Source organism: Camellia sinensis, chromosome 3 (genome assembly GCF_055761805.1).
Source record: "Camellia sinensis isolate YWXY chromosome 3, ASM5576180v1, whole genome shotgun sequence".
In the NCBI taxonomy this organism is placed as follows: domain Eukaryota; kingdom Viridiplantae; phylum Streptophyta; class Magnoliopsida; order Ericales; family Theaceae; genus Camellia; species Camellia sinensis.
In genome coordinates, this window is record NC_138963.1 from 187,534,304 (window position 1) to 187,559,787 (window position 25,484).

Below are 25,484 nucleotides of genomic sequence, written 5' to 3' on the forward strand. Positions count from 1 at the left end.
AAAATTGCAATTTTGATTGTTTATGTTGATGACATCATTTTAACTGGTAATGATGAAGCAGAGTTAGCAGCCCTCAAAGAGAAACTCGCAAAAGAATTTCACATTAAGGATCTGGGAGCCCTCAAGTATTTCCTCGGAATGGAATTTGCAAGATCCAAGGAAGGTATATTCGTTAATCAGAGAAAATATGTTCTTGATCTCCTTGGAGAAACAGGTATGCTTGGTTGTAGGATGGTGGTGATTTGGACAGAGTGAGAGTTTGACGTTTTCACCGGAATGGTAGCGGCAGGGGTTGAAGTGGTATCAGAGCTACAAAAAACACAGCAGCCCTAAAACCGTCATAGCCATGTCGGAAGTCATATCCGAAACCACTTCAACCCCTGCCGCTGCCATTCCGGTGAAAACGTCAAACTCTCACTCTGTCCAAATCACCACCATCCGCCTAAATGGTGATAATTTTCTCCGCTGGTCACAATCTGTCCGGATGTATATCCGTGGGCAAGGAAAGATCGGTTACATCACTGGTGACAAGAAGTCAAAGAGAGGGAATTTACTGCAAGAGATAACAGTACTCTGATGGAATTTATTTTAGCAACAGGAGCAAACGTCTCCTGATAGTCAATCCCATAAGTTTGAGTGAAGCCTTTAGCCACCAGTCTCGCCTTGTATCTCTCAACGCTTCCATCTGCGCTACATTTTATCGTAAACACCCATTTACACTCAACTATTTTCTTGTCTTTGGGTAGATCAACTATCTCCCAAGTACCACTTCTCCTTAAAGCATTCATCTCCTCCATGACTGCTAATTTCCAATTCGGATCATCCAATGCTTCCTGTATATTCCTTGGAACAAACAAGTGTGAAATCCTACATGTGAAAGCTCTATGGTTTTTAGACAGTCTTTGATAGGAGAGGTAATTTGCAATAGGATGTTTAATGCAATTTCGAACACCTTTCCTAATTGCTATAGGAACATCAAGGTCGGAAATAGAAGGAATAGGATTACCTAAAATTTCGATGTCAGAACTCGGGTGGACATTCGGGTCATTAGGATGGACATTCGGGTCATTATTCCTCAGATGAAATCGCTTCCTAGTATAAACCTGAAGCTCAGGATTTAGATCATTTTGTAGTACTTCTCCCCCTAAACAAGAATCTTCTTGACTAGGCACCATAGAATTTGGTTCTCCTAAGTGATCATTATCAGACAGATGTGGTTTTTGTGTAGGATAAATGACATTGGGGAGCGGGATAGAAATATCCCAAAAACGGTCTTCTACTCCACTTGTCTCCCCCTGAAGAGAAGTGTTGGGGAAATAGGATTTTGTTTCCACAAATGACACATCCATACTCACATGAAATTTTTTGGTTTGAGGATCGAAACACTTATACCCCTTTTTGTTTGAGGAATAACCCAAAAAAACACATTTTATAGCACGGGGGTCAAGTTTTGAACGAAATTGACTGGGAACATGAACATAGGCAGTACATCCAAAAACTTTGGCGGGTAAATCAGAAAACAACCTCGTGTCAGGAAAAAACGTTTTGAGACAATCAAAATGTGTTTTGTATGTTAACACCTTTGTAGGCATCCTGTTTATCAAATAAGAGGCTGTTAAAATTGCTTCACCCCATAAATATTTAGGAACATGCATGTAAAACATTATAGCACGTGCTACTTCAAGTAGATGTTTATTTTTTCGTTCTGCAATGCCATTTTGTTGAGGGGTATCCCGACATGTAGATTGATGAAAAATCCCCTTTTTTTCCAAAAACTCACCCAACTGCTCATTGAAATATTCTGTTCCATTATCAGAATGTAAAATACCAATTTTGGTTTGAAATTGGTTTTTAATCATATTGTAAAAATTTGTGAATAAATTTTTCACGTCAGATTTTTTATTCATCAAATAAATCCAACATAAGCGGGTATGGTCATCAATAAATGTAACAAACCATTTTTTACCAGAAAGAGTAGTGATTTTAGAAGGGCCCCAAACATCACTATGAATCAAATAAAAAGGTTTGGAAGCCTGGTAAGGTTTTGGCAAATAAGTAGAGCGATGAAATTTTGCAAAAATGCAACTTTCACAATAAAAAGAAGAACAATCAATCCCTTTAAATAATTCTGGAAATAAATGTTTCAGATAAAGAAAACTAGGATGTCCTAGCCTATAGTGCCATAGCATTATTTTTTCTTGAACAGAGATTGAACTAGTACTATTAAAGCTCTGAGCTTTTTTATTACTAACAGGTACTTTATCAAAGTAGTAAAGACCTTCAAGCATCCTAGCACGCCCAATCATCATCCCCGAGTTCTGGTCCTGAAATTCACAATGGGATTCAAAAAATGTAACACGACAATTAGAATCCTTAGATAGTTTACTGACAGACAAAAGGTTACAGGCTAAGTTGGGGACGTGAAGAACAGCATTGAGATTAATTTTCTCAGTTAGTTTAATAAATCCTTTTCCTGCAATAGGTGAAAAACTACCATCGGCTATTCTGATTTTGTCATGACCAGAACAAGGGAAATAGGTACTAAATAAATGGGAAAAACTAGTCATGTGATCGGAGGCACCGGAATCTATGATCCACGGAGAGAGGTTTAGGCAAGAGAAGGCTTTAGGATTTCTATCTGTTTGTGCCAACAAAACACTAGGAGTACCGGATGAGGAGTTGGATTTTATCAGCTTTAAGAGTTGATCAATCTGCTCTTTGTTGAAGGGACCTGAATCGGCTTCATTAGCGGTAGGAAAGCCACGATTTTTCTCTCCTTGTTTGCTGCTTTTCCAGTTGACAGGTTTGCCATGGATCTTCCAACACGTTTCGCGTGTATGGCAAGGCTTGTTGCAAAAATCACACCAGACCCGTGGCTTATCATCAAACCTGCGCTGGTAATTTGCAGCCTTGTTGGCCGCAGCATCGCTAATTAAAGCAGAAATTTCAATTGATTCACCAGTACCTTTTTTCTTAAGCATGACGCTCCTTCGGCTCTCTTCCCTTCTGACTTCGGCAAATACTTCGCCAATGGATGGGAGAGGAGGTCTGCCAATAATTCTTCCTCGCACTTCATCGAACTCAATGTTGAGGCCGGCAAGAAACTTGTAAATACGGTTGTCTTCCACAGTTTTCTTGTGGTGGTTGCAGTCGTCAACCGATTTCCATTCGTATGTGTTGAAGATGTCAAGATCCTGCCACAACCTTTTCAACGAATTGAAATATTTGGTGACGGAATCATCTCCTTGACGAATCTCTCCCAACTTTAAAGTTAATTCGAAAACTTGAGATTGATTTCCTAGGTCAGAATACATCTGACTAACATTATCCCACAATTCTTGTGCAGTAGTATAGCACATGTAATTAGAGCTTATATCCTCCTCCATGGAATTGACCAACCATGTCATAACCGTGGAGTTTTCAGCGTCCCAACTGTCGAACAGCGGATCATTAACAGCAGGAGCCTTCTTGTCACCAGTGACGTAACCGATCTTTCCTTGCCCACGGATATACATCCGGACAGATTGTGACCAGCGGAGAAAATTATCACCATTTAGGCAGATGGTGGTGATTTGGACAGAGTGAGAGTTGGACGTTTTCACCGGAATGGCAGCGGCAGGGGTTGAAGTGGTTTCGGACGTGACTTCCGACATGGCTATGACGGTTTTAGGGCTGCTGTGTTTTTTTTTGCTCTGATACCAACTTAGAAAATATGAGGAAGAAGAACTCCGAAAATATGAGGAAGAAGGAATATATTTCTGTTATATTCAAAACTTCTTATCTTACAAGACCAAATGACACTCCTTATATAGGAGATATTACAAATATCATTATAACCCATTATATGCCACTTACATATTATATATTACCACTATCTACCACTATCATATTATATACATGCCACTATCTACCACCAACACCACTATCATATTCTATACATGCCACTATCCTTCACCAACACCACTATCATATTATATACATGCCACTATCTACCACCAACACCACTATCATATTCTATACATGCCACTATCCTTCACCAACACCACTATCATATTATATACATGCCACTATCTTATTATATACATTAACACAAATTTCCAGCAGTGTTGGAATAGCTTGGCTCCACCTTGGTGCTCCGACCCATGAGCAAGTTCTAAAACTTTATGGATTTCTGCTCCCGATAAGCAGCGTAAAGGCTTTCCGTCAAAGCCATGCCTGAAAAGTTGCCCTTCCTGCAAAAAGAATTTTGAAGCTCACTTCTTGATTGTTGCAGCGGTAGAGCGATCTGGCGGCAATGACGCTTCTTTGAGGTAATCTATATACACCTGACGCCAGTCAGAGGTGATTTTTGCGAAATTGCATTTAGCTTTTGGAGGGAATTCCTGGCATTTGGTGCACTTTCCCTGAAGGTCATTTGCTTCTTTGGCCATAGTAGGCCAATAATATCCCTGTCGTTGTAGCCTCCTGTAGAGGCTCACGTCTCCTGTTCCGCAAGAACGATTGTTATAGCGATCCCGGTTTTTCCTTTTTGTGTTTAACTGTAATCCGAACTCGGTTCCGTAAGGGTGCTGTTGTCTTATCCTCTTTCTATCCCTTATTCTTTGTGTTCGAGTTTTGGGTTGTGTTAGGCAAGTTGGGAATAAGTTGGTTGTGTTTTAAAACGTAAAATCTTTGCCCGGTTTTTGGTCTCTTCGCTCGAGCGACGCTTTTGACGCTCGAGCGGGCCTTTGTTGTTGCTTATCTGCTCGAGCGGGGGTGTTGGCGCTCTAGCGGGAAAATCACCCATCTAGTATTTCGTCTGCAGTGGTAGACACTCGAGCAGGGGATTGGCCGCTCGGGCGGGAGTTTGTGTCTGACGCTCGAGCGGGGAGTTTAACGCTCGAGCGTCGGGGACCATGTCTGTAAAAGTTCTGGGAGTGTGCATCCGCCGCTCAAGCGAGAGGTTGGACGCTCGAGCGGGAGTCTGTGAGTGACGCTCGAGCGGGGGTTTCCATGCTCGAGCGTGGCGACTTTTATATAAAGCCGAGATCCGACTTTTTTGTTCACTTTTCAACATCCTTTCTCTCTCTTACTTTTCCAGAAAGCTATTTTGAGAGTTCCTCTCACTAAAACCCTAACTTCTCTCTTAGGATTGATCTAGTAGGAGTTGTTTTCTCACCTCCAACCTTTACAAAAGTTGTGTTGATCGTCGAGGGCTATCTTTTAATCTGAAAATTTCGGGATTTGGAGCATTTTCGTTTTCTTCATCTTCTTCGTTGGGTTTCATCATTCGAGGTAGGGATATCCTACTCCTCTTTATGAGCTTTGTCGTTAAATTTTAGTGTTTTGATACGTTGGGGGCTGTTGGGTAATTTTGAGAAAGTTTAGGCCTTTGTGTATTTTTACAAAAGTTGAGGTTTTAAATATATAAAACCTATATGCATGTTTGGCATGGAGAAATGGAATTAATGTTGAAACATTAATGAAAATGAAACCTTAGGGTTGCAATATTAATTATGGAAAATGCCCTAATTGCATTGATTAATTAATTTGTATAATCAATTGTGAGAAATGAGGAATTGAAATGAGAAAGTCGAGATTGGGAATGTATGGGATTAAAGGGTGTAGTTGAATCATTTATCGCTCACCGAATTGAAATGTTGACTACAATATCCGTCAAGTGCATTTATTTTCTGTTTAGAAATAATTGCTTTGGGCTACCGGTGGAGGGTAGTTTTGATTGTTGTAGACAATGCATGATGATTAAGCAAACTAAAACTAATCAATTGGCTGTGTCATAGAGTATGACGGTTGAAAGAATACATTAACTTTATGTATTGATTGATTATGTATACTACCGATGTGTATATATATATATATATACGTTGTTTTGTGCAAACGGTTTATTGGAAGAAAGGGGCTAGACCTCTAAACCAAAAGGTTTATTGGAAGAAAGGGGCTAGACCTCTAAACCAAACGGTTTATTGGAAGAAAGGGGCTGGACCTCTAAACTGGAAATTGATACAGCTCATATGCTTATCTTTTGAAATATTGATACAACTCATATGCTTATCTTTTGAAGTGTTGATATAGCTCATATGCTTATCTTTTGAAATATTGATACAGCTCATATGCTTATCTTTTGAAGTGTTGATATAACTCATATGCTTATCCTTTGAAGTGTGGATGCAGCTTGTGTGTTTATCAATTGAAGTATTGATATAGCTAGAAATGGAAAAAAATGTTAAAGATGAGTTATTGTCTCATATAAGTTGTTTGGCTGGGTTCTGAACTATAGTATGAATTGAGAATTGGATAAGAAACGGAAAGTGAGATGCAACTTGGATATGATTGTCATGAAACTGTAACACGGTACAAGTGGGAATATAAGTGTGGACCATCTGTTGAATGCTATTATTTTAGTCATTGTTTATAATTGGTTTAGTGTATTTCTACTGGGCTGTGGCTCACCCTATATGGGAACATCATTTCAGGTACAGGTAGCATGCCACCTCCAAGGACATAGCTTGGGAGGCTAGAGGCAGACAGACATTTTTGTTGTCTATTTTCTTGATGTATTACATGTAATTCAGGCCAAGGGCTTAATATGTGTTTGAGTTAGCACTCTATTTTCTTGTAACCAAGTGTTAACTTGGAAAGCTGTAAGCCCGTAGGGCATTTGCTTTGTTAATAACATGTAATACTGTTGTACGAACTACTTTGATGAATAGAAGAATGTTGGTCTTTTGTATTTCAATACATTTCAATGTAGGTGGGTTTGTTGTATTATTTTGAGGACGTTACAATTGTGAACCCCTTCTAGCTTAGACTTGGCTTCGGTAAAGTTGATGCATCGTGCTAGCAAACCCCTAGGCCCTCTGTAGTAGAGAACTCCTTGGTAAATCGTAAAGTGTTTGATTTCACACAAAGGTAGTTTACCTGAGGGGGCGCGGAGCTCATCGATGATTGGGGCCCTCCAGTCAGCGGGTTCTTTTTCAGGAAGAATAGTTGTTACCGAGCACGGCATGGAGCGCTTCAGAACTTCTATCGTAGTTGATTCTTCTGCGAATTCTACTTTAGAAGCCAAGGTAGCAAGGGCGTCTGGGTGTCGATTGTTGGAACGAGGAGCGTGTTCTATCCTTACCATGTCAAATTTGTCTGTCAACCTTTGGACAATGGTTTTGTATGACGCTAAAGGGGGCTCCTTGATAGCATAGTCTCTATTGGTCTGCTTAACCACCAAATTAGAATCACCTTTGATGCATAGGAGACTTACTCCTAGGTGGAGTGCTGCCGTAAGCCCTAATATCAGGGCTTCGTATTCCGTCTCGTTGTTTGAGCATTTAAAATCCAGTTTATATGACAAATTGACTTCAGTTTGATTTAGGGAAATAAGGACTATTCCAGCTCCTCCCCCTTTAGAGGTGGACGATCCATCGAAACTCAAACTCCATTCTCCTTCGGTGTTTACTTCAGCAGCTTGGAACTCATCTCCTGGCAATTCATCCGAGGGAGGCTCATGTTCTCTACTAGGGAAGTGAGCCAAGAGGTCGGCAAGTGCTTGACTCTTGATGGCCTTGGGAGCTTTGCAAGTGATGTCATATTTTGCTAATGATAGGAGCCAATGAGCTGGCCTGCCGGAGAGCGCTGGTCTAGTGAGGAGAAAGCGAATGGGATCACTTTTGGTCATGAGATGGATCGGATAAGAAAGAAGGTAATGGCGAAGCTTTTTAGTGGCAAAGACTAGGGCGAGGCAATGTCGCTCAGGGGGAATATCGGATCTCAGCTCCTTGGACGACTCTACTTATGTAGTACACGGGTCGTTTGAGTCTGTCAATTTCCTGGGCGAGCAGAGCTCCGACTGATTTTGGTGTAGAAGTGATGTAGAGGAGTAAAGGCCTTGCTGGCCGAGGAGAAGTCATAGTGTAATAACCCTCACGCTATCCTAACCATACTCATATGCATTCATGTGATTCTGTCTTGTAAGCTTGCGTTTCAAGTCTTGTCCTTGTTCGTTTAAGTGTTTCAGCATGTTTTGTACCTTGCTTGGTGTGAGTTTAGCCGAGGTCGTCTTCCGTCTAGGATTACCTTGGAACCACTTTGTTTGACCTCCACCTTCGCCCTGACATATTGGCCGAGATGTCATCATCTAGGCCGAGGTGTGAATCATCTAGGCCGAGATGTTACCTTTGCACCTAAGTGATCTTGTCCCGGAGAGGTATGACCTAGACCGAGGTGTGGCACATCTAGGCCAAGGTGTGGCACAGCTTAGTCAAATGTCGTCCTTCCTAGCCGAGGTCATTATTCCCTATTTGCCGATGTCTTGTTATTAGCCGAGATCCTTACTCGCCAGAGTGCCCATGCCGTCTTGCTTGTTGAACACACTTTGTCATAGTTTTGTCTTGTCACTCAGTCACCTTTTTGTGTAGCACCAACCAGCCGCTGCCACGTGCCTCTGTAGGGGGTTAAGTCAGCCAGCAGACTTAGAAATGTATCATTTGCTATATGTCTTTGTTTGTGAGGAGAGAGAAGCTCTAGAAGAAGAAGAAGAAGTTTAGAGTGAGAGAGTGGGTTTTGAGCTTGATTCCTAGAGATCAAACCATTAGATTCGTGTATTGAGGTTAGATTCTCGATCTACTCTTGTCATTCTTATTGATCATCTAGCTGCATTGCATGATCGAACCCGTTTTGCATGTCATGCATCGATTTAAAGTTGGTTTTAGAAAGAGAAAATGGTGTTCATGTGTTCTTGAAAGAAAGGTCTTGTTTGATCTGAAAATTTGCATTAAGTGTTGTGTTTTTGTGTTTGTTCTCACTAGATCCTTGAATATGGGTACCCAGGTCCATGTTTTTGAACTCATAGCATGAAATCTCAAATATTGTAATAGCAAATCACGATCTTTGCATTCATCTTCCTCATATTCATGCTCATCTTGTTCTTCAAGAAAGGGAAACCCAGATTTTTCCCGACTTCATTCCTTTGAATGTGACCATCGAGGCCACACCTCGGCCAGGGGATGTAGAACCTCGGCCTAGACCTGGTAGTCGCCCAGCATGTTTTTCCGAGATAAAGAATTGTGTTTGTTTTGATTTGACTTAGTCTTGGGAAATGCCGAGATCATCTGCATGCATGTGAAACTTGTTTGAGAGTGCGTTCAATAGACTTTGCCATGTGTTTGTAGGGTTTGGACTTGCCTCGACCCCGACGTTTGAAGAACTAAATGAGTGGTATTTTTAATAAAGCTATGTTATAATGCTTTGATAAAGTCTTGTTTTGCTTCGTTTTGAAAAGTATTTGTAAGCATGAATGGTTATTCCTAATTGGAAAAAAAAATATATATATATATACATATCCTGTTTGATGACATTCTTGGAAGTCCGTACGTGCTAAGGGACTATAAGCACTTGTAGCACAAAGTTTGGAAGTCCGTACGTGTAATAACCCGACCCTCGTACATGTTCTTTGTTATATTTTTGGATCCTATTTTGTGATTTGAATGCTTACTGTGAAATCCTATGGGAAATTTAAATTAAGCAAGTGAACCATATGATTAAGGATGTCTATTTGTTCAACAAGAAAAGTATCTGTTACATTAGAAGGTTTGAATCGAAATTGGAGGCCTTAAAGGCTTAATTATCTGAAATTGATTTTATACAAGTGATTAGCATAATTTTTAGGTAATATTAAGCATTTTTGGGAAATTTCAATTTCGGATGTTTAAACGATTGACTTTTGTCTTATTAGTTCTTATAGCTCTTATAAATATGTATGTGTTCTTTGAGCTTTGGACTTAGTTCAACATAATTCCTGGAAAAGGATAGTAAGAGTAGAGGGAAATGAGAAGGGAGTTTCAATAAAGGCTAGAGATTGAATAACCTAGAGAGAGACTTTGGGAGGTCTCAACTCACGGTAAGTTTGTCTATTTTTTTTATAATTCCTCTCTTGAATTTGAGGGTGATACAACCATGATAATTGAACCCAAGGTGTAATTGGATCATGTTTTATCCATTGAATGAGTTTGAGCTAAGTTGCTTATATATGTTTGTGGAGAAATTAGCTTTGATTTCTTACTTTCTCATGAAAGATCATGAAGAACTTACCTTATATATATATATGTGATGGTATATGTGATGTTGATGCAAAAAGGAGATTGGATTGTGGGTGAGAGTTTAAGAACTCTTATGGACTTGTGTATGTTGAACTAAAGTATATTAGTTTGATGTATATAATTGTCACTGTATTCAAATGAATTTGGGTCATGTTTTACCACTTAAGAAAGTTATTTTGAGCCTTGTTCATGTTTTCCAAAAGATAGGATTTTGTAAGAATTTTTGGACAATTTTGAGCAGAATCGCCGCACGTGCGGGGGTCATCGCCACACGTGCGGGGGTCATGGCCGCACGTGCGGGAGGTGCTGCCGCACGTGCGGGAGTCATGGCCGCACGTGCGGGAAATGGTGAAAAACAGGGGCTTGGCCACTATCTAAAAGGCATGTGTGGGACATTTTGCCGCACGTGCGGGAGAGCTTACCGCACGTGCGGGGCTCACAGCCGCACGTGCGGCCCATGCTGAAAAACGTGGATCGTTCCGTTTTGCGTGTAAAACCCTCTAATGTTGTCGGAATATGTATTTGATGCCTTTTAATATGTATAAATTCCTTCGAAGTAAAACGAAACAGAAAGTAATCTGATATGAAAAGGAAACTAAATTGTAAAGGTTGAATGTGTGCAGGGCACACTCCGGGAGGAACAAGCACATCATCACAGCACTGTGAGTAGTATTATCATTATCCGCTTTACATATGGCTAAGGATTTCCATTAGCATCTCGTTTATACAACTATGTTAATGTTTCAAGTATGCAACCATGTTAATGTTTCAAGTATGTATGTTAATGTTCAAGTATGTTCCAAGTATGTAAAGAAAGAAATAGGAAAGATAAAGTACCTTCCTTCTATAAGACTCTGGGCCTACGTCCATTCAATATAAGTTGTAGTGATATGAAACAAAGTGCTACACGGAACTAAGTGCTACGACGTGAGCCACCTCTAGAATCCGTGTGAGACACCTCTTGAGTTCGTATAAGTATATTCAAGGGCTTAATGCCAAATTATCCAAGGGCGTAATGCCACTCTATTTAAGGGCTTTATGCCGCCATGTTTAAGGGCCTTGTGCCACCATGTTTAAGGACATCATGCCACCATGTTCAAGGGCATTATGCCACCATGTTCAAGGGCTTCAAGCCATTATGATTTAAGATGTGATATGTCAAGCTGTTATGTTCAAGACTGGGCCTAAGGCCGTTATAAGATGAACACAGAATCAGGCTAACTATGTGACCTCTGCACTTCCATATATATTGATATATGTCATGTTTCAAGTTGAGCATTGTTTCATTTATGTACTACTATTCACTGAGCCCGGCTTACTCTTTGTTATGTCTGTTTCTGTAGGCAACCAACCAGGTGGTCAATCCTAACCCATGACACCCGGTTTCTTTTGTCAACCTTCGTGTATCCAAGCACTTACGAGGCCACTTATTTTGTGAAGTTTATTGAGATAATTGGCTTACTTCTTGGTTATCCTTCCAAGGTTGAATGTATATAACTTCAACAGTTTTTATTACATGCCCGATTATAGGGCGGGTCTGTATATGTGTTTGTGTATAAGTACTGCTAAGAAATATATATATTTTTTTGGACTCTATCGACCTATTATGATGCATGTGATGTATGAGATCCTGGCATGTTAGAAATAGCTCAATGGAGTTTGTTTGGTTTAGTATTCTTTTAATGTTTTGTGCTTCCGACAAGGCCCCATATGCTACATATACCAGGTTATATGTCTGTTTTTGAATGGGTCATGCCCGAACTTTTAGGGGCAAGTTAGGGGTGTGACAAGTGGTATCAGAGCACGAGTTGCTATCTCACACACGGATCCATTGAGCTTCAGGGTGTCTAGAAAAGCTTTAGGCATCTTGCATGACATCCTGAAAGTATATGAAAGAGTGATTGCAACGTTAAGTCTACTTTGATAATGCTAACACTTTTGAAATATGTCTATTATGCATAAATGATTATTGTGTAGGCAATGGTGAGAACAAGGACAGAAGATACAGAAGATGCTACTTCTGCACGACTGGATAGAATGGAGAGAATGATTATGGAAATGGCGGAGACCCTACGGCAACAACAGCAACAGCCACAACCACCACCACCACCGGTACCTCCACCGGCAGTACAAGATTTCCATGCTGAAGACCGGACTATCACCCTTACTAAGGAGTTTAAAAAGATGAAACCGCCATCCTTCAAAGGAGGAATAGAACCAATGAAAGCTGAGGCGTGGGTGTTGGGAATAGAGAAGTTATTCGAAGTCTTTCCCTGCACAGAAGCTCAAAAGGTGCAACTGGCTGCCTTTACTCTTGAGGATGAGGCACGCAGATGGTGGATGCTTACGAGAACTGTACACCAAGGATTGACATGGGACAGATTCTTAGAATTGTTTTATGACAAGTACTTCACTCAAAGCATGCGGGATAAGAAGGTAACAGAATTCGAAACTCTCAGGCAAGGGAACAAAACCGTCGCCGAATACGAAGCCCAATTTGCGGAATTAGCTCGGTTCGCACCTCATATGGTGGACACGGATTATAAGAAGGCGCGTAAATTTGAAGGGGGATTGCGGAGCGCTATCCTGGATAAGGTCAACATGTTGAAGTTACCCACATACGTGGATATGTTGGAGAGGGCTGTTATAGCGGAAGGGAATCTTGCTACTCAGAGTCGAATTTCGGAATGGAAAGGGAAGAGGCAAAATACTTAATGGTCGAAGGGATCACCTACTCCACCAAACAAGAAGCAAACTTTTGGGAGTTCAAATACTTCTACCCCTAGTCAGGATTCAATGCCGACTTGTCCGGAGTGTGGGAAGAAACATTGTGGAACGTGCTATCGGAAGTCTGGAGCCTGTTTTCAGTGTGGTAAGACGGGTCATTTGATCAAGGATTGCCCTCAAAGAAATCAACAAAGTAATAATAGAACCGCTACAAGTTCAGCGGGGTCTGCACCAACTTCCAACACCAAGACAACTGTTAAACCTACTAATAATAAAGACACTGTGAGACAAGGCAGGGTGTTCGCATTGGTTCCGGGAGATGTACAAAATACGGCAACAGTGGTGTCAGGTACATTTATTGTTCATGGTCATTTCGCTCATGTATTATTTGATTCTGGCTCCACCCACTCTTTTGTGTTGAAACTATTTGTTCCTAATTTAGATAAAACTGAAGAAAAACTGTCTTATATGTTGTGTGTGTCTTACCTTTGGGAGGCCCTATGATTTGTACTTCTGTATATGCTGCTTGTGAACTCCAACTCGGGGATATCCGGGTATATGCCAATCTGTTACCTCTTGATATGGCCTATTTTGATATTATTCTGGGAATGGACTGGTTGGGTGAATATGGTGCAACTATCGATTGTTTGACTAAACAAATCAGTTTCCACCCTCCGGGACAGTCAGGGTCTACCTTTCAGGGACATGGAGTGACTTCTCCACCTTATTTAATTTCCGCAGCAAGGGCTTGTAAATTAATTCAGAAAGGGTGTCAGGGGTACTTATGTAGTGTTCTAGAGGGGAAAGTGGCGAATGGGAATACCGACATGATCCCAGTTGTCTGTGAATTTCCGGACGTCTTTCCAGAAGAATTACCAGGGCAGTTAATAGACCGTGAAATTGAGTTTACAATTGAAGTAGCACTGGGAACTCATCCCATTTCTAAAACTCTGTATAGAATGTCGCCAGCCGAGATGAAAGAATTGAAAATGCAGTTGCAAGATTTACTGGACAAAGGATATATCCGTCCGAGTGTATCTCCGTAGGGTGCACCAGTTTTGTTTGTAAAGAAGAAGGATGGAACACTCCGGCTTTGTATCGATTACAGAGAACTTAACAAAGTCACGATCAAGAATAAGTATCCATTGCCAAGAATCGATGATCTATTTGATCAGCTTCAAGGGGCACAGGTCTTTTCTAAGATTGATCTACGGTCTGGATACAATCAATTAAAAGTCAAGGCTGATGATGTTGAGAAGACAACTTTTCGAACTCGGTACGGTCATTATGAATTTTTGGTTATGCCCTTTGGAGTTACTAACGCCCCAGCAGCCTTTATGGATTTGATGAACCGCGTCTTTAAGTCCTATTTGGATGAATTTGTGGTGGTCTTTATTGACGATATCCTCATTTATTCAAAGAATGCGGAAGCTCATGAGACCCATCTTCGCTTAATTCTTCAAACCCTCCGGGAAAAGAAATTGTATGCAAAGCTAAAGAAATGTGAATTCTGGCTACTCGAGGTGGCATTTCTGGGGCATATTATCACAAAGGAAGGAGTTTCTGTTGATCCACACAAAATTGAGGCGATTGTAAAATGGCCGACTCCTACCAATGTGACTGAAGTGCGTAGTTTTATGGTTTTAGCTGGCTATTACAGGAGATTTGTTCAAGATTTTTCCAAACTTGCTGTGCCACTTACACAATTGACTCGAAAGGGAGTTGCATTTGAATGGTCAAAAGAGCGGGAGTCTGCTTTCCGGGAATTGAAGATGAAGCTAACCACAGCTCCAGTTCTGGCTTTACCGTCTGGCACCGAAGGGTTTGTAATTTATAGTGATGCGTCCCATAAAGGATTAGGGTGTGTGCTTATGCAAGGTGGAAGGGTTATCGCCTATGCTTCACGATAGCTTAAACCCCATGAAAAGAATTATCCCACACATGATCTTGAGCTCGCGGCAGTAGTTTTTGCTTTAAAGATATGGCGGCACTATTTGTATAGTACTACCTGTGAAGTTTACACCGACCACAAAAGTCTCAAGTACCTTTTTACCCAGAAGGAATTGAACATGCGGCAACGTCGGTGGTTAGAGTTAATTAAAGACTACGATTTACAGATCCATTATCATCCTGGTAAGGCCAACACGGTTGCAGATGCTCTTAGTCGGAAAAATATGGGAAATTTGGCCAACCTGTTTACGGAACAAAAGGAATTGGTAAGTGAATTGGATAAAATGAGTGTGGAGTTTAAGATACATGGACAGGAAACAGTACTAGCAGCGGTAATGGCTCAACCGACTTTACTTGAAGAGATCAAGTTACATCAAATGGAGGATGACATTCTAAAAAAGGTATGTGATGAGTTAGAGACAAAACCACAATCGGGGTTCAGTTTAGTAGATTCGGTACTCAAATTTCAAAATCGAATATGTGTCCCCAATGTGTTGGAACTTAAATGGAAATTGATGGAAGAAGCACACGCCTCAAGATTTTCTATGCATCCGGGAAGTACTAAAATGTACCGGGATTTGAAACAAAACTTTTGGTGGCCAAGCATGAAAAAGGAGATTGCAGACTTCGTCTCTAAGTGTTTGCAATGTCAGCAAGTGAAAGCGGAGCATCAAAGACCAGCAGGATTATTACAACCCCTTCTAATCCCGGAATGGAAGTGGGAACATCTAACCATGGATTTTGTTGTGGGATTACCACGGACACCTCGGGGTATGAATTTTATATGGGTCATTGTCGACCGATTGACTAAGTCCGCCCACTTTCTACCAGTGAAGACTCAGTACAATGCAGATAAACTGGCGGTCATTTATGTGAATGAAATTGTTAGACTGCATGGTGTACCGGTCTCGATTATATCGGATAGGGATCCGAAGTTCGTTTCCAGATTCTGGCAAAGTTTACAAGAAGCCATGGGTACAGAATTAAAGTTCAGCACAGCTTTCCATCCTCAGACTGACGGTCAATCCGAGAGAACGATACAAACTCTGGAAGATATGCTCTGGATGTGTGTGCTAGAGTTTCAAGAAAGTTGGGAAACCCATTTACCGCTGGTAGAGTTCGCATACAACAACAGTTACCACTCAAGTATTGCAATGGCACCCTATGAAGCTTTGTATGGAAGACCGTGTCATTCTCCCGTATGTTGGGCTGAAGTTGGAGACAAATCCTTAATAGGGCCTGAAATTGTTCAGTTGACAACTGAAAAAGTTAAAGTTATTCGGGAAAGATTAAAAACGGCTCAAAGTAGACAAAAAAGTTATGCGGATAACACACGGAGAGATTTGGAATTTGAAGTGGACAGTCACGTCTTTATAAAAGTTACTCCGATGAAAGGCCATCCAAGATACGGGAAAAGGGGTAAGTTAACACCCCGTTATGTTGGTCCCTTTCAAATTTTGGAAAGGGTAGGTCCGGTAGCTTATCGAGTTGCTCTCCCGCCAAATATGAGTCAAGTACATAATGTGTTTCATGTCTCTATGCTTTGAGGGTATCTTGCGGATCTGTCTCATGTTATTGATTATCACCAAATTGAGCTAAATGATAAGTTAACTTACGAGGAAAAACCAATCCGTATTTTGGACCGACAAGTGAAACAATTACGAAACCGAGAAATTCCAATGGTAAAAGTGGAATGGCAGGAACATTACGGAACCGACGCAACTTGGGAAAGAGAGGAGGAAATGCAACATCAGTATCCGCATTTGTTTATACTCTAAGGTAAAACAAGTTTGGGGGACCAAACTTATCTAAGGGGGGGAGAGTGTAATAAGCCGACCCTCGTACATGTTCTTTGTTATATTTTCGGATCCTATTTTGTGATTTGAATGCTTACTGTGAAATCCTATGGGAAATTTAAATTAAGCAAGTGAACCATATGATTAAGGATGTCTATCTGTTCAACAAGAAAAGTATCTGTTACATTAGAAGGTTTGAATCGAAATTGGAGGCCTTAAAGGCTTAATTATCTGAAATTGATTTTATACATGTGATTAGCATAATTTTTAGGTAATATTAAGTATTTTTGGGAAATTTCAATTTCGGATGTTTAAACGATTGACTTTTGTCTTATTAGCTCTTATAGCTCTTATAAATATGTATGTGTTCATTAAGCTTTGGACTTAGTTCAACATAATTCCTGGAAAAGGATAGTAAGAGTAGAGGGAAATGAGAAGGGAGTTTCAATAAAGGCTAGAGATTGAATAACCTAGAGAGAGACTTTGGGAGATCTCAACTCAAGGTAAGTTTGTCTATTTTTTTTATAATTCCTCTCTTGAATTTGAGGGTGATACAACCATGATAATTGAACCCAAGGTGTAATTGGATCATGTTTTATCCATTGAATGAGTTTGAGCTAAGTTGCTTATATATGTATGTGGAGAAATTAGCTTTGATTTCTTACTTTCTCATGAAAGATCATGAAGAACTTACCTTATATATATATATATATATGTGATGGTATATGTGATGTTGATGCAAAAAGGAGATTGGATTGTGGGTGAGAGTTTAAGAACTCTTATGGACTTGTGTATGTTGAACTAAAGTATACTAGTTTGATGTATATAATTGTCACTGTATTCAAATGAATTTGGGTCATGTTTTACCAATTAAGAAAGTTATTTTGAGCCTTGTTCATGTTTTCCAAAAGATAGGATTTTGTAAGAATTTTCGAACAATTTTGAGCAGAATCGCCGTACGTGCGGGGGTCATGGCCGCACGTGCGGGAGGTGCTGCCGCACGTGTGGGAGTTATGGCCGCACGTGCGGGAAATGGTGAAAAACAGGGGCTTGGCCACTGTCTAAAAGGCACGTGCGGGACATTTTGCCGCACGTGCGGGAGAGCTTGCCGCACATGCGGGGCTCACAGCCGCACGTGCGGCCCATGCTGAAAAACGTGGATCGCTCCGTTTTGCGTGTAGAACCCTCTAATGTTGTCGGAATATGTAATTGATGCCTTTTAATATGTATAAATTCCTTCGAAGTAAAACGAAACAGAAAGTAATCTGATATGAAAAGGAAACTAAATTGTAAAGGTTGAATGTGTGCAGGGCACACTCTGGGAGGAACAAGCACATCATCACAACACTGTGAGTAGTATTATCATTATCCGCTTTACATATGGCTAAGGATTTCCATTAGCATCTCGTTTATGCAACTATGTTAATGTTTCAAGTATGCAACCATGTTAATGTTTCAAGTATGTATGTTAATGTTCAAGTATGTAAAGAAAGAAATGGGAAAGATAAAGTACCTTCTTTCTATAAGACTCTGGGCCTACGACCATTCAATATAAGTTGTTGTGATATGAAACAAAGTGTTACACGGAACTAAGTGCTACGACGTGAGCCACCTCTAGAATCCGTGTGAGACACCTCTTGAGTTCGTATAAGTATATTTAAGGGCTTAATGCCAAATTATCCAAGGGCGTAATGCCACTCTATTTAAGGGCTTTATGCCGCCATGTTTAAGGGCCTTGTGCCACCATGTTTAAGGACATCATGCCACCATGTTCAAGGGCATTATGCCACCATGTTCAAGGGCTTCAAGCCATTATGATTTAACATGTGATATGTCAAGCTGTTATGTTCAAGACTGGGCCTAAGGCCGTTATAAGATGAACACAGAATCAGGCTAACTATGTGACCTCTGCACTTCCATATATATTGATATATGTCATGTTTCAAGTTGAGCATTGTTTCATTTATGTACTACTATTCACTGAGCCCGGCTTACTCTTTGTTATGTCTGTTTCTGTAGGCAACCAACCAGGTGGTCAATCCTAACCCATGACACCCGGCTTCTTTTGTCAACCTTCGTGTATCCAAGCACTTACGAGGCCACTTATTTTGTGAAGTTTATTGAGATAATTGGCTTACTTCTTGGTTATCCTTCCAAGGTTGAATGTATATAACTTCAACAGTTTTTATTACATGCCCGATTATAGGGCTGGGTCTGTATATGCGTTTGTGTATAAGTACTGCTAAGAAATATATATATATTTTTTTGGACTCTATCGACCTATTATGATGCATATGATGTATGAGATCCTGACATGTTAGAAATAGCTCAATGGAGTTTGTTTGGTTTAGTATTCTTTTAATGTTTTGTGCTTCCGACAAGGCCCCATATGCTATATATACCAGGTTATATGTCTGTTTTTGAATGGGTCATGCCCGAACTTTTAGGGGCAAGTTAGGGGTGTGACAGTACGTGCTAAGGGACTCTAAGCATTAATAACATAAGTCCTTAGTGTCTGGGGACTATAATGCAACGACACCATTGAATTGGGATATCTCCCTTGCCTTGCCTTGTCTTGTCTTGTTTGCCACTGACGGTTTACCGCGTGGGTTTTGTTTGCCGAGATGTCATCACTTGTATTATAATGATGTTAGTAAGCATCCTTGGAACTTGGCAGATTTGCTAGATGGACTTGGTTCATCCTTTGATCTGCAGTAATTATGTTATGTATTGTTTGATAAAGATTTTGAATACGAGTCATGCAAACCCCTTTATTTCTTATACCATTCATTGAGTATCCAAGCTCACCCTCTCTATATATATATGTTGGTGATGAGCAGGAAGGCGGTGACGCCTAGGTGTGACTCGCAAGCTTGTTTTGGGTTTTTGGTTATGTCGACTTAACTTGTATTCATGTCGGCAATCTTGAAAATTATGCTTCTCAGCTTATAATGCTTGTAATGTACACATGTTGGCTGGAGAAGCCTTTTGATCAAGATGTAAAATGTATTTTGTACTTTATTGTATTTGTATCCAAGTTGTAATATTATGTAAAGTTGTATGCCATTCCATGTAACTTATGCACTGCTCTTATGGACCACTTGTATTTTTTTTTAAATTATTGCTTCCGCACTCGTGAGCCCTATGTATATTAATACTCTGTTTGTGTGTGGATTTTGGAGGTTAGCCTTCAGTAATCCCGGATTACTGGCCATCACGGCACCAAACTAGTAGGGGCGGTTTGGGGTCATGACACATAGAGAGAGGGGAAATTAAAGCTGACTTCACTCATTTGAATGCTTGTTGGTGCTCCTCATTCCAAATGAACCTGACGTCCTTCTTTAGTAATGAATTGAAGGGTTGTGTTATTTCGGCCATAGCTAGGATAAACCATCTCAAGTAAGATGCCTGACCAAGGAAGGTTCTCAACTCGTCTAGATTAGTAGGTCGTGGTATATTTTTGATGGTGGCGATCTTTGCTGGGTCGGGGTCTATCCCATGGCCGTGAATGATGCAGCCAAAGAACTTGCCGGCAGTGACTCCGAACGCGCATTTAAGCGGGTTCATTTTGAGTCTGTATTTCTTACAGCGTTCAAAGACTCTTTGAAGGTCTCTAAGGTGACTGGTTTCCTCCTTAGATTTCACTACCAAATCATCAATGTAACATGATAGATGGTTGTCATAGCTCTCTAGTATGTTGCTCCCGCGTTTTTTAATCCAAAAGGCATTACAATATAGAAAAAGTTACCTATAGGAGTGCGAAATGCTGTCTTTGGGGCATCCTCTGGAGCCATTTTGATCTGGTTGTAGCCGCTGAAGCCATCCATGAATGAGAACATATAGTGCCCCGCCGCTGAATCAATCAAGGTATCTATGTTTGGGAGTTGGAACTCATCTTTGGGGCAAGATTTGTTTAGATCTCTGAAATCGACGCACACTCGACTTTGACCATTCTTTTTGATAACTGGGACGATACTAGAAAGCCAGGTGGGGTGTTGGATGGGTTTGATAAACCCTGCTCCAAGCAGCTTCACCACTTCGTCCTTGATGTTGAGCTCCACCTCGGGCTTATAAAATCTTACCCCTTGCTTGACTGGGCGAGCCAGGGGAATGACGTTCAAACGGTGCATGGTAACATCTTTGTCTAACCCTGGCATTTCTTCATATGTCCATGCGAAAACGTCCGAATACCTCCTGATCAACTCGATGAGGGGCCTCCTTTGTTCTGCTGGAAGATCTTTGCAAATGAAGATAAGACGCATGGGTTCTCCTTCAGAGGCTATGTTGATTTCTTCCAGTTCTTGCTTTTGGGGCCTAGGGCCGTCCTGTAAACACTCCGGAGCAGGTCGGACTTCTTGCAATCCATCTTGCTTGGCAGGGACTTGGTTAGGAGATGAAATGGCTGCCTTGAAGGGTTTAACTTTTGAGCCTTCGGTTCCATCCAAATGAGTTACCGCAGGACAACAAGATTTGTCAAAGTGTTTATTTGTTGCTGGAAAAGCTACAGCTTTTTTCCTTCTTCTACTCTTCTTGTCTCTATTTTTTTTATTCTTTGCCATTTACGGGCGTTGGGCCAACGTAGACAAGGTGTAGCAACAGTGATCTTCTACACTTAGTTCACGATGGGCGATTGCTACATCGTCTGGCTGGGGGTCGGCATTGGTAACATTTGCCAACCCCTCGCACCGTCATAAACGGTATACCACTCTGCCATCTTTTGTTTGAAACCTGGTGACTTTAGGGAGCTTTCTTGAGGGCTCTGGTTTGGTGAATGTCTTTCTGCGAGGTGGTGATAAATCTTCTCCAGAGAGGTCATCCCAGTTAGGTATAGGAGTTCCTCGAAGTGGTAGGGGAGGTTCATCTTCATCCACATCATTGTAAAATACTGTATCTGCCATGTGAGCTTCATCTACTCGAAAAGGCTTTTGAGAGCTAGCTATGGCTACTACCTCATTGTTGTAGATTATTTTGACACATTGATGGTAGGTGGACGGGATCACAGCATATCTGTGAAGCCAAGTTCTCCCTAGGAGAGCCTGATAGGTCGTCTCTGCTTTTATAACATGGAACTTAGTAGTAGAGCGAATTGGTCCCACTGTTAAGTCTAACTGGACATGACCTATGGTTTTAATTTTTTGGCTTCCAAAACCGGTGATGGAGATAGGCTGTCTGACTAAGTGCTTTTGTGGGATCCCGGCTGCCTAGAAAGTAGAATAAGGTATCACATTGAGTGAAGCTCCTCCATCCATGAATCTTCTTTAAACTCCATCCCATTGATGAATACTGGGATGTAGAGGGGACGATTATGTGGAAACAGTACTTGCTTGTTGGCCTCAGTAAAGGTTATCGCCAAGGAGTTATCTCGAAATACTTTCCTTACTGATCCGCTTACACTCATGCACGTTTCACCATTCTGCTCCGCAAGTCTTAAAAAGGCCTTGGTGGCTTCAAAGCGTGTTGTTTCAGACAGGCCGAATTGGTCGAAGAACCACTCGAACTTTGTCGATTTCTTAAGCGCTGTCACACGCCTGGTCTCAAAGTCTGGGCAAGTGGAAGCTGGGAGTTCAGAGAGCTCGCACACCATTGGCTCTTCCATTTCGTCATAATGCGAAAGCATCATGACCGTCTTGCCATTATCCTTGTGGCGCGGGAGAGGATCTTTCAAGACATCTTCTGTTTGGCGAGGTAGCTCCAAAGCGTCGTCAGACATCAGTTTTCTAACTAGGGATCTGAGTGCCCAACATTTCGTAGTAGGATGTTTAACGGAACGATGGTATATGCAATAGTCTGCCCGCGCTTGATCCTTTTTGGTAATAGGTTGCCTTGGCTCGGGGAGGTGAACTTTTCCATCTTCTACCCAGGCGTTGAGGAGTTCTTGTGCCTCGTTTACTGAGATAGGTAATGGCGGGGGAATTTGATCGAACTTTCTCATTTTTGCCTGCGGGTCTTCTCTTCCACCAGAGGAGCCTTTGGCTGCATATACAGCATGGTTGCGTCGATTAGGCCTCCATGAGGAAGGTTGAAGTGCCGTTGGTCGCCATGAGTGGGGTTGTGGTGCTGACATTCGTGCCCCTGATCTTACTGTTTCACTTATGTTTCGGGCCGCAGCACATAAAGCGGAAAAGTCAGGGAAGTGGTGGTTGACCAACTGGAGTTTATAAGTCGTGAGCATTCCTTCAGTGCATAATGACACCAGTTGGTGTTCTTCCATCGGGTCTTGAATGTCTACTGATTTTTCCCTGAAACAGCGGACGTAAATGAGGATGTCCTCCCCAAGTCGCTGTGTTTCCCTCATAAGATGAAGGGTGGTTAACCTTTCTTCAACGTAGAAGAACTTGATGTAAAACTTTTTTACCAAGTCTTCCCATGAAGAAATAGAGCCAGCAGTGAGGTTAGCATACCACGAGAATGCTCGATCTGTGAGGGATTTGGAGAATTCCCTCATGCGGAGGTTTTGGTCCTCTCAGTGAGCTCCAAGGGCATCAAAAAAGTGTGAAACATGCTCCCTGGCGTTCCCTTTTCGTCCGTCGAAGTGAACAAACTTGGGTACTGTATATCCCGCCGGATATGGAAGGCTTGCGATGTGAATAGGGTAAGGAGGACGGAGGTCCAATTCTGGGGAGGCAGGAATGTGACCTTTGTTCGTTTGAAGTAGGCTATGTATGTGCTCTTTTCCCACCTCCAATGTTAATGGTTGGGAGAAGTTCTGATTTGCCGGAAGAGCTGGAGAGCCAGTCGAAGCCACTGCGGTGGGAGCTCCACTAATGGACCCAACTTGTAGTGGGGGTGTCTGGCTGGGAGCTAATGGAGGGAGCGGGGGGGCTGTTTGTCCTCCTGCTTGGGTTCATAAGTCGTTTTGCGTAGCGAGGTTGGCTTTTGAGCCATTCTGGGGTAATGGCGGAGCGCCATTTTGAGATGATGTAGGAGGGTTAGATGATGATGGGAGCGTAGGTGCCCTTTGTAAGGCTAGCAGGGCGTCCATTAAGAGTTGTTGGTTCTGTTGAAGGGAGGTGGCGCTCTCAGTCAATACACGTAGCTGATCTGCTATAACCGGTTGGGAGGATTGTTCTTCCGGAGAGCCACTGGAGTTATGTTCCGAGGTCTCTGCCAGGGTCTCCCTACCGCCACCTTAGGGTGTCGCTACTCCAGTTCCAATGTTCTTTTTGGGTGCCATGCGAAGCGAGCACCACTCTTCCCTAACAGAGTATAATGTGGGTGAGAGATGTGGTTAGAGGTAGTCCGGGAAGATGGCGGGCGCTTCAATGGCCTGAGATCACCAGAGGTGGAGAGGAGGAGGTCAAGGCAAGCTTGGAGAGGGAGAGGTTGGCAGTGATAGACCTTTGAATACTAATGTAAAGTATGAGAGAGTGTTTAAGCATGAGACTTGGTTGTATTGTTGTTGTTGTATCTCGCTGCATATACGATACGTTATATAGGCCACAGGAGTATTGGAGCCTAAACAAACTGTTGGACAGGTGGCTCGTTCTCCTCAACTCTACCAGAAGTGATATAAGCCCTTCTGTCGTCTGTGGCTTGCCGGTAGGCGGAGAGCAACATTTCGTGGCAGGCGGAAAATAACGTTTCGTATATGCATCGGATGACATGAACGTAAGGTCATTGTTGCCTCTTCTCCAAGCCTGGTCGAAATGGAGTTGTCTTAGCAAGAAGACAGCCATCTCGACGATTCCATGACCTCAGCCGCCAGTCCAGTATCCTTTGATGATCCCGAGCAGTAGTGCCTGGGTCCTGCTCCCAACCCAGGCATCCAAGTAGGTGAATGGGCTAGAGCCCACCTTAGTGTTTAGGAGAGCCAAGGGCTCGCTTCCAGGCGACCAAGTAGGAGGATGGGCCGCGGGCGCATGGGCTAGGGCCCACCTTAGTGTTTAGGAGAGCCAAGGGCTCGTTTCCAGGCGACCAAGTAGGAGGATGGGCCGCGGGCTTATCTCAATGTTTGTCAATCCAAGTCCAAGTGAATTGGGAGCTTGGGCTGATTGTATTGTTGTTTGGTCTTGGAGCGAGGTATGAAAGACCGTGGACCCTGCGGGGCCATGGTGCTGCCTGTTGCAGGGCTCTTCATATCTAGATATATTTGGTCTTGTACATATGCTCCCGCTTAGGCTAAGTATATAATTTTGGTTGCCTTGGCACATGGCGCCCATAGGGCTCGCCATGTATCAAACATATGACATGCCCGACGTGGTGCCTTATTGGTCTGCCACGTGGGTGGGGTTTTGGTGATGCGGCACCTGTAGGGCTTGCCACGTATTGAGCTTGATACAAGTACCCACAGTTGGAACATGCAGGTATAGGCCAGCATGTTTTCCACTGGATGGCGAACTAGTTGATGATGAAGCACCAGGGTGCATGGTGGGACTCAGTTGGCAACGAATGCCCGTTCCCTGAACAAGAACTGGAATGCTTTCTTTTCCACAAAGACAGCCAGGTTGGTCACAATGAAACCTACTTTGCAGAGTGGGCCAGAAAGGTCCTCAACCATGTGAGAATAAGCAAGCAGGAGGAAGCTTCCAAGAAGCCACAGCCGATCTCAAGTGCCTGTCAATGCTAGTTGGCCATTCATTTGCCAATTCATGAGATAGAATTTCACAGACAAGCAATAGTGAAATATGAATGGAACCACAAATACAATTATAGAATTTCACAGTTTTAAAAGCCTCAAAACAGCCTATGACAAGTTATGGGACAATGTAGGAGGATATCAGCACTCCAGATACGAACTTTCACAGAATAATTCCTGGAAAATTTCTGGGCAACATAAAGTGGGCCTATTGACAATCTCTGAGGTGTGTGGTAGTGCTAGCCTAGCATTGTTTCATAAGCCGGACATGAAAAGAAGAATACAAAATCTGCATCAACATGAATGGATTGATCACAATTCCAAAGCAAAATTTCTGCACATGAACTG

General features: G+C 42.1%; 3 protein-coding genes across 3 annotated transcripts; 1 reads left to right on the plus strand and 2 right to left on the minus strand.

Moving 5' to 3' along the window:
• Positions 1-4,253: 4,253 nt before the first annotated feature.
• Positions 4,254-7,669, minus strand: LOC145822104 (uncharacterized). Its single transcript, XM_082918697.1, has 2 exons — positions 6,919-7,669; positions 4,254-4,483 (listed from the first exon to the last, which is right to left on the minus strand). Exons 1-2 carry the CDS (start codon positions 7,667-7,669, stop codon positions 4,254-4,256), a joined length of 981 nt encoding a protein of 326 aa, XP_082774823.1.
• A 4,639-nt stretch (positions 7,670-12,308) lies between these two features.
• On the plus strand, positions 12,309-12,803 carry LOC114271899 (uncharacterized). The gene has a single exon (XM_028213565.2). It carries the CDS (start codon positions 12,309-12,311, stop codon positions 12,801-12,803), a length of 495 nt encoding a protein of 164 aa, XP_028069366.2.
• An 8,446-nt stretch (positions 12,804-21,249) lies between these two features.
• Positions 21,250-23,006, minus strand: LOC145822105 (uncharacterized). Its single transcript, XM_082918698.1, has 2 exons — positions 21,882-23,006; positions 21,250-21,762 (listed from the first exon to the last, which is right to left on the minus strand). Exons 1-2 carry the CDS (start codon positions 23,004-23,006, stop codon positions 21,250-21,252), a joined length of 1,638 nt encoding a protein of 545 aa, XP_082774824.1.
• Positions 23,007-25,484: the final 2,478 nt, after the last annotated feature.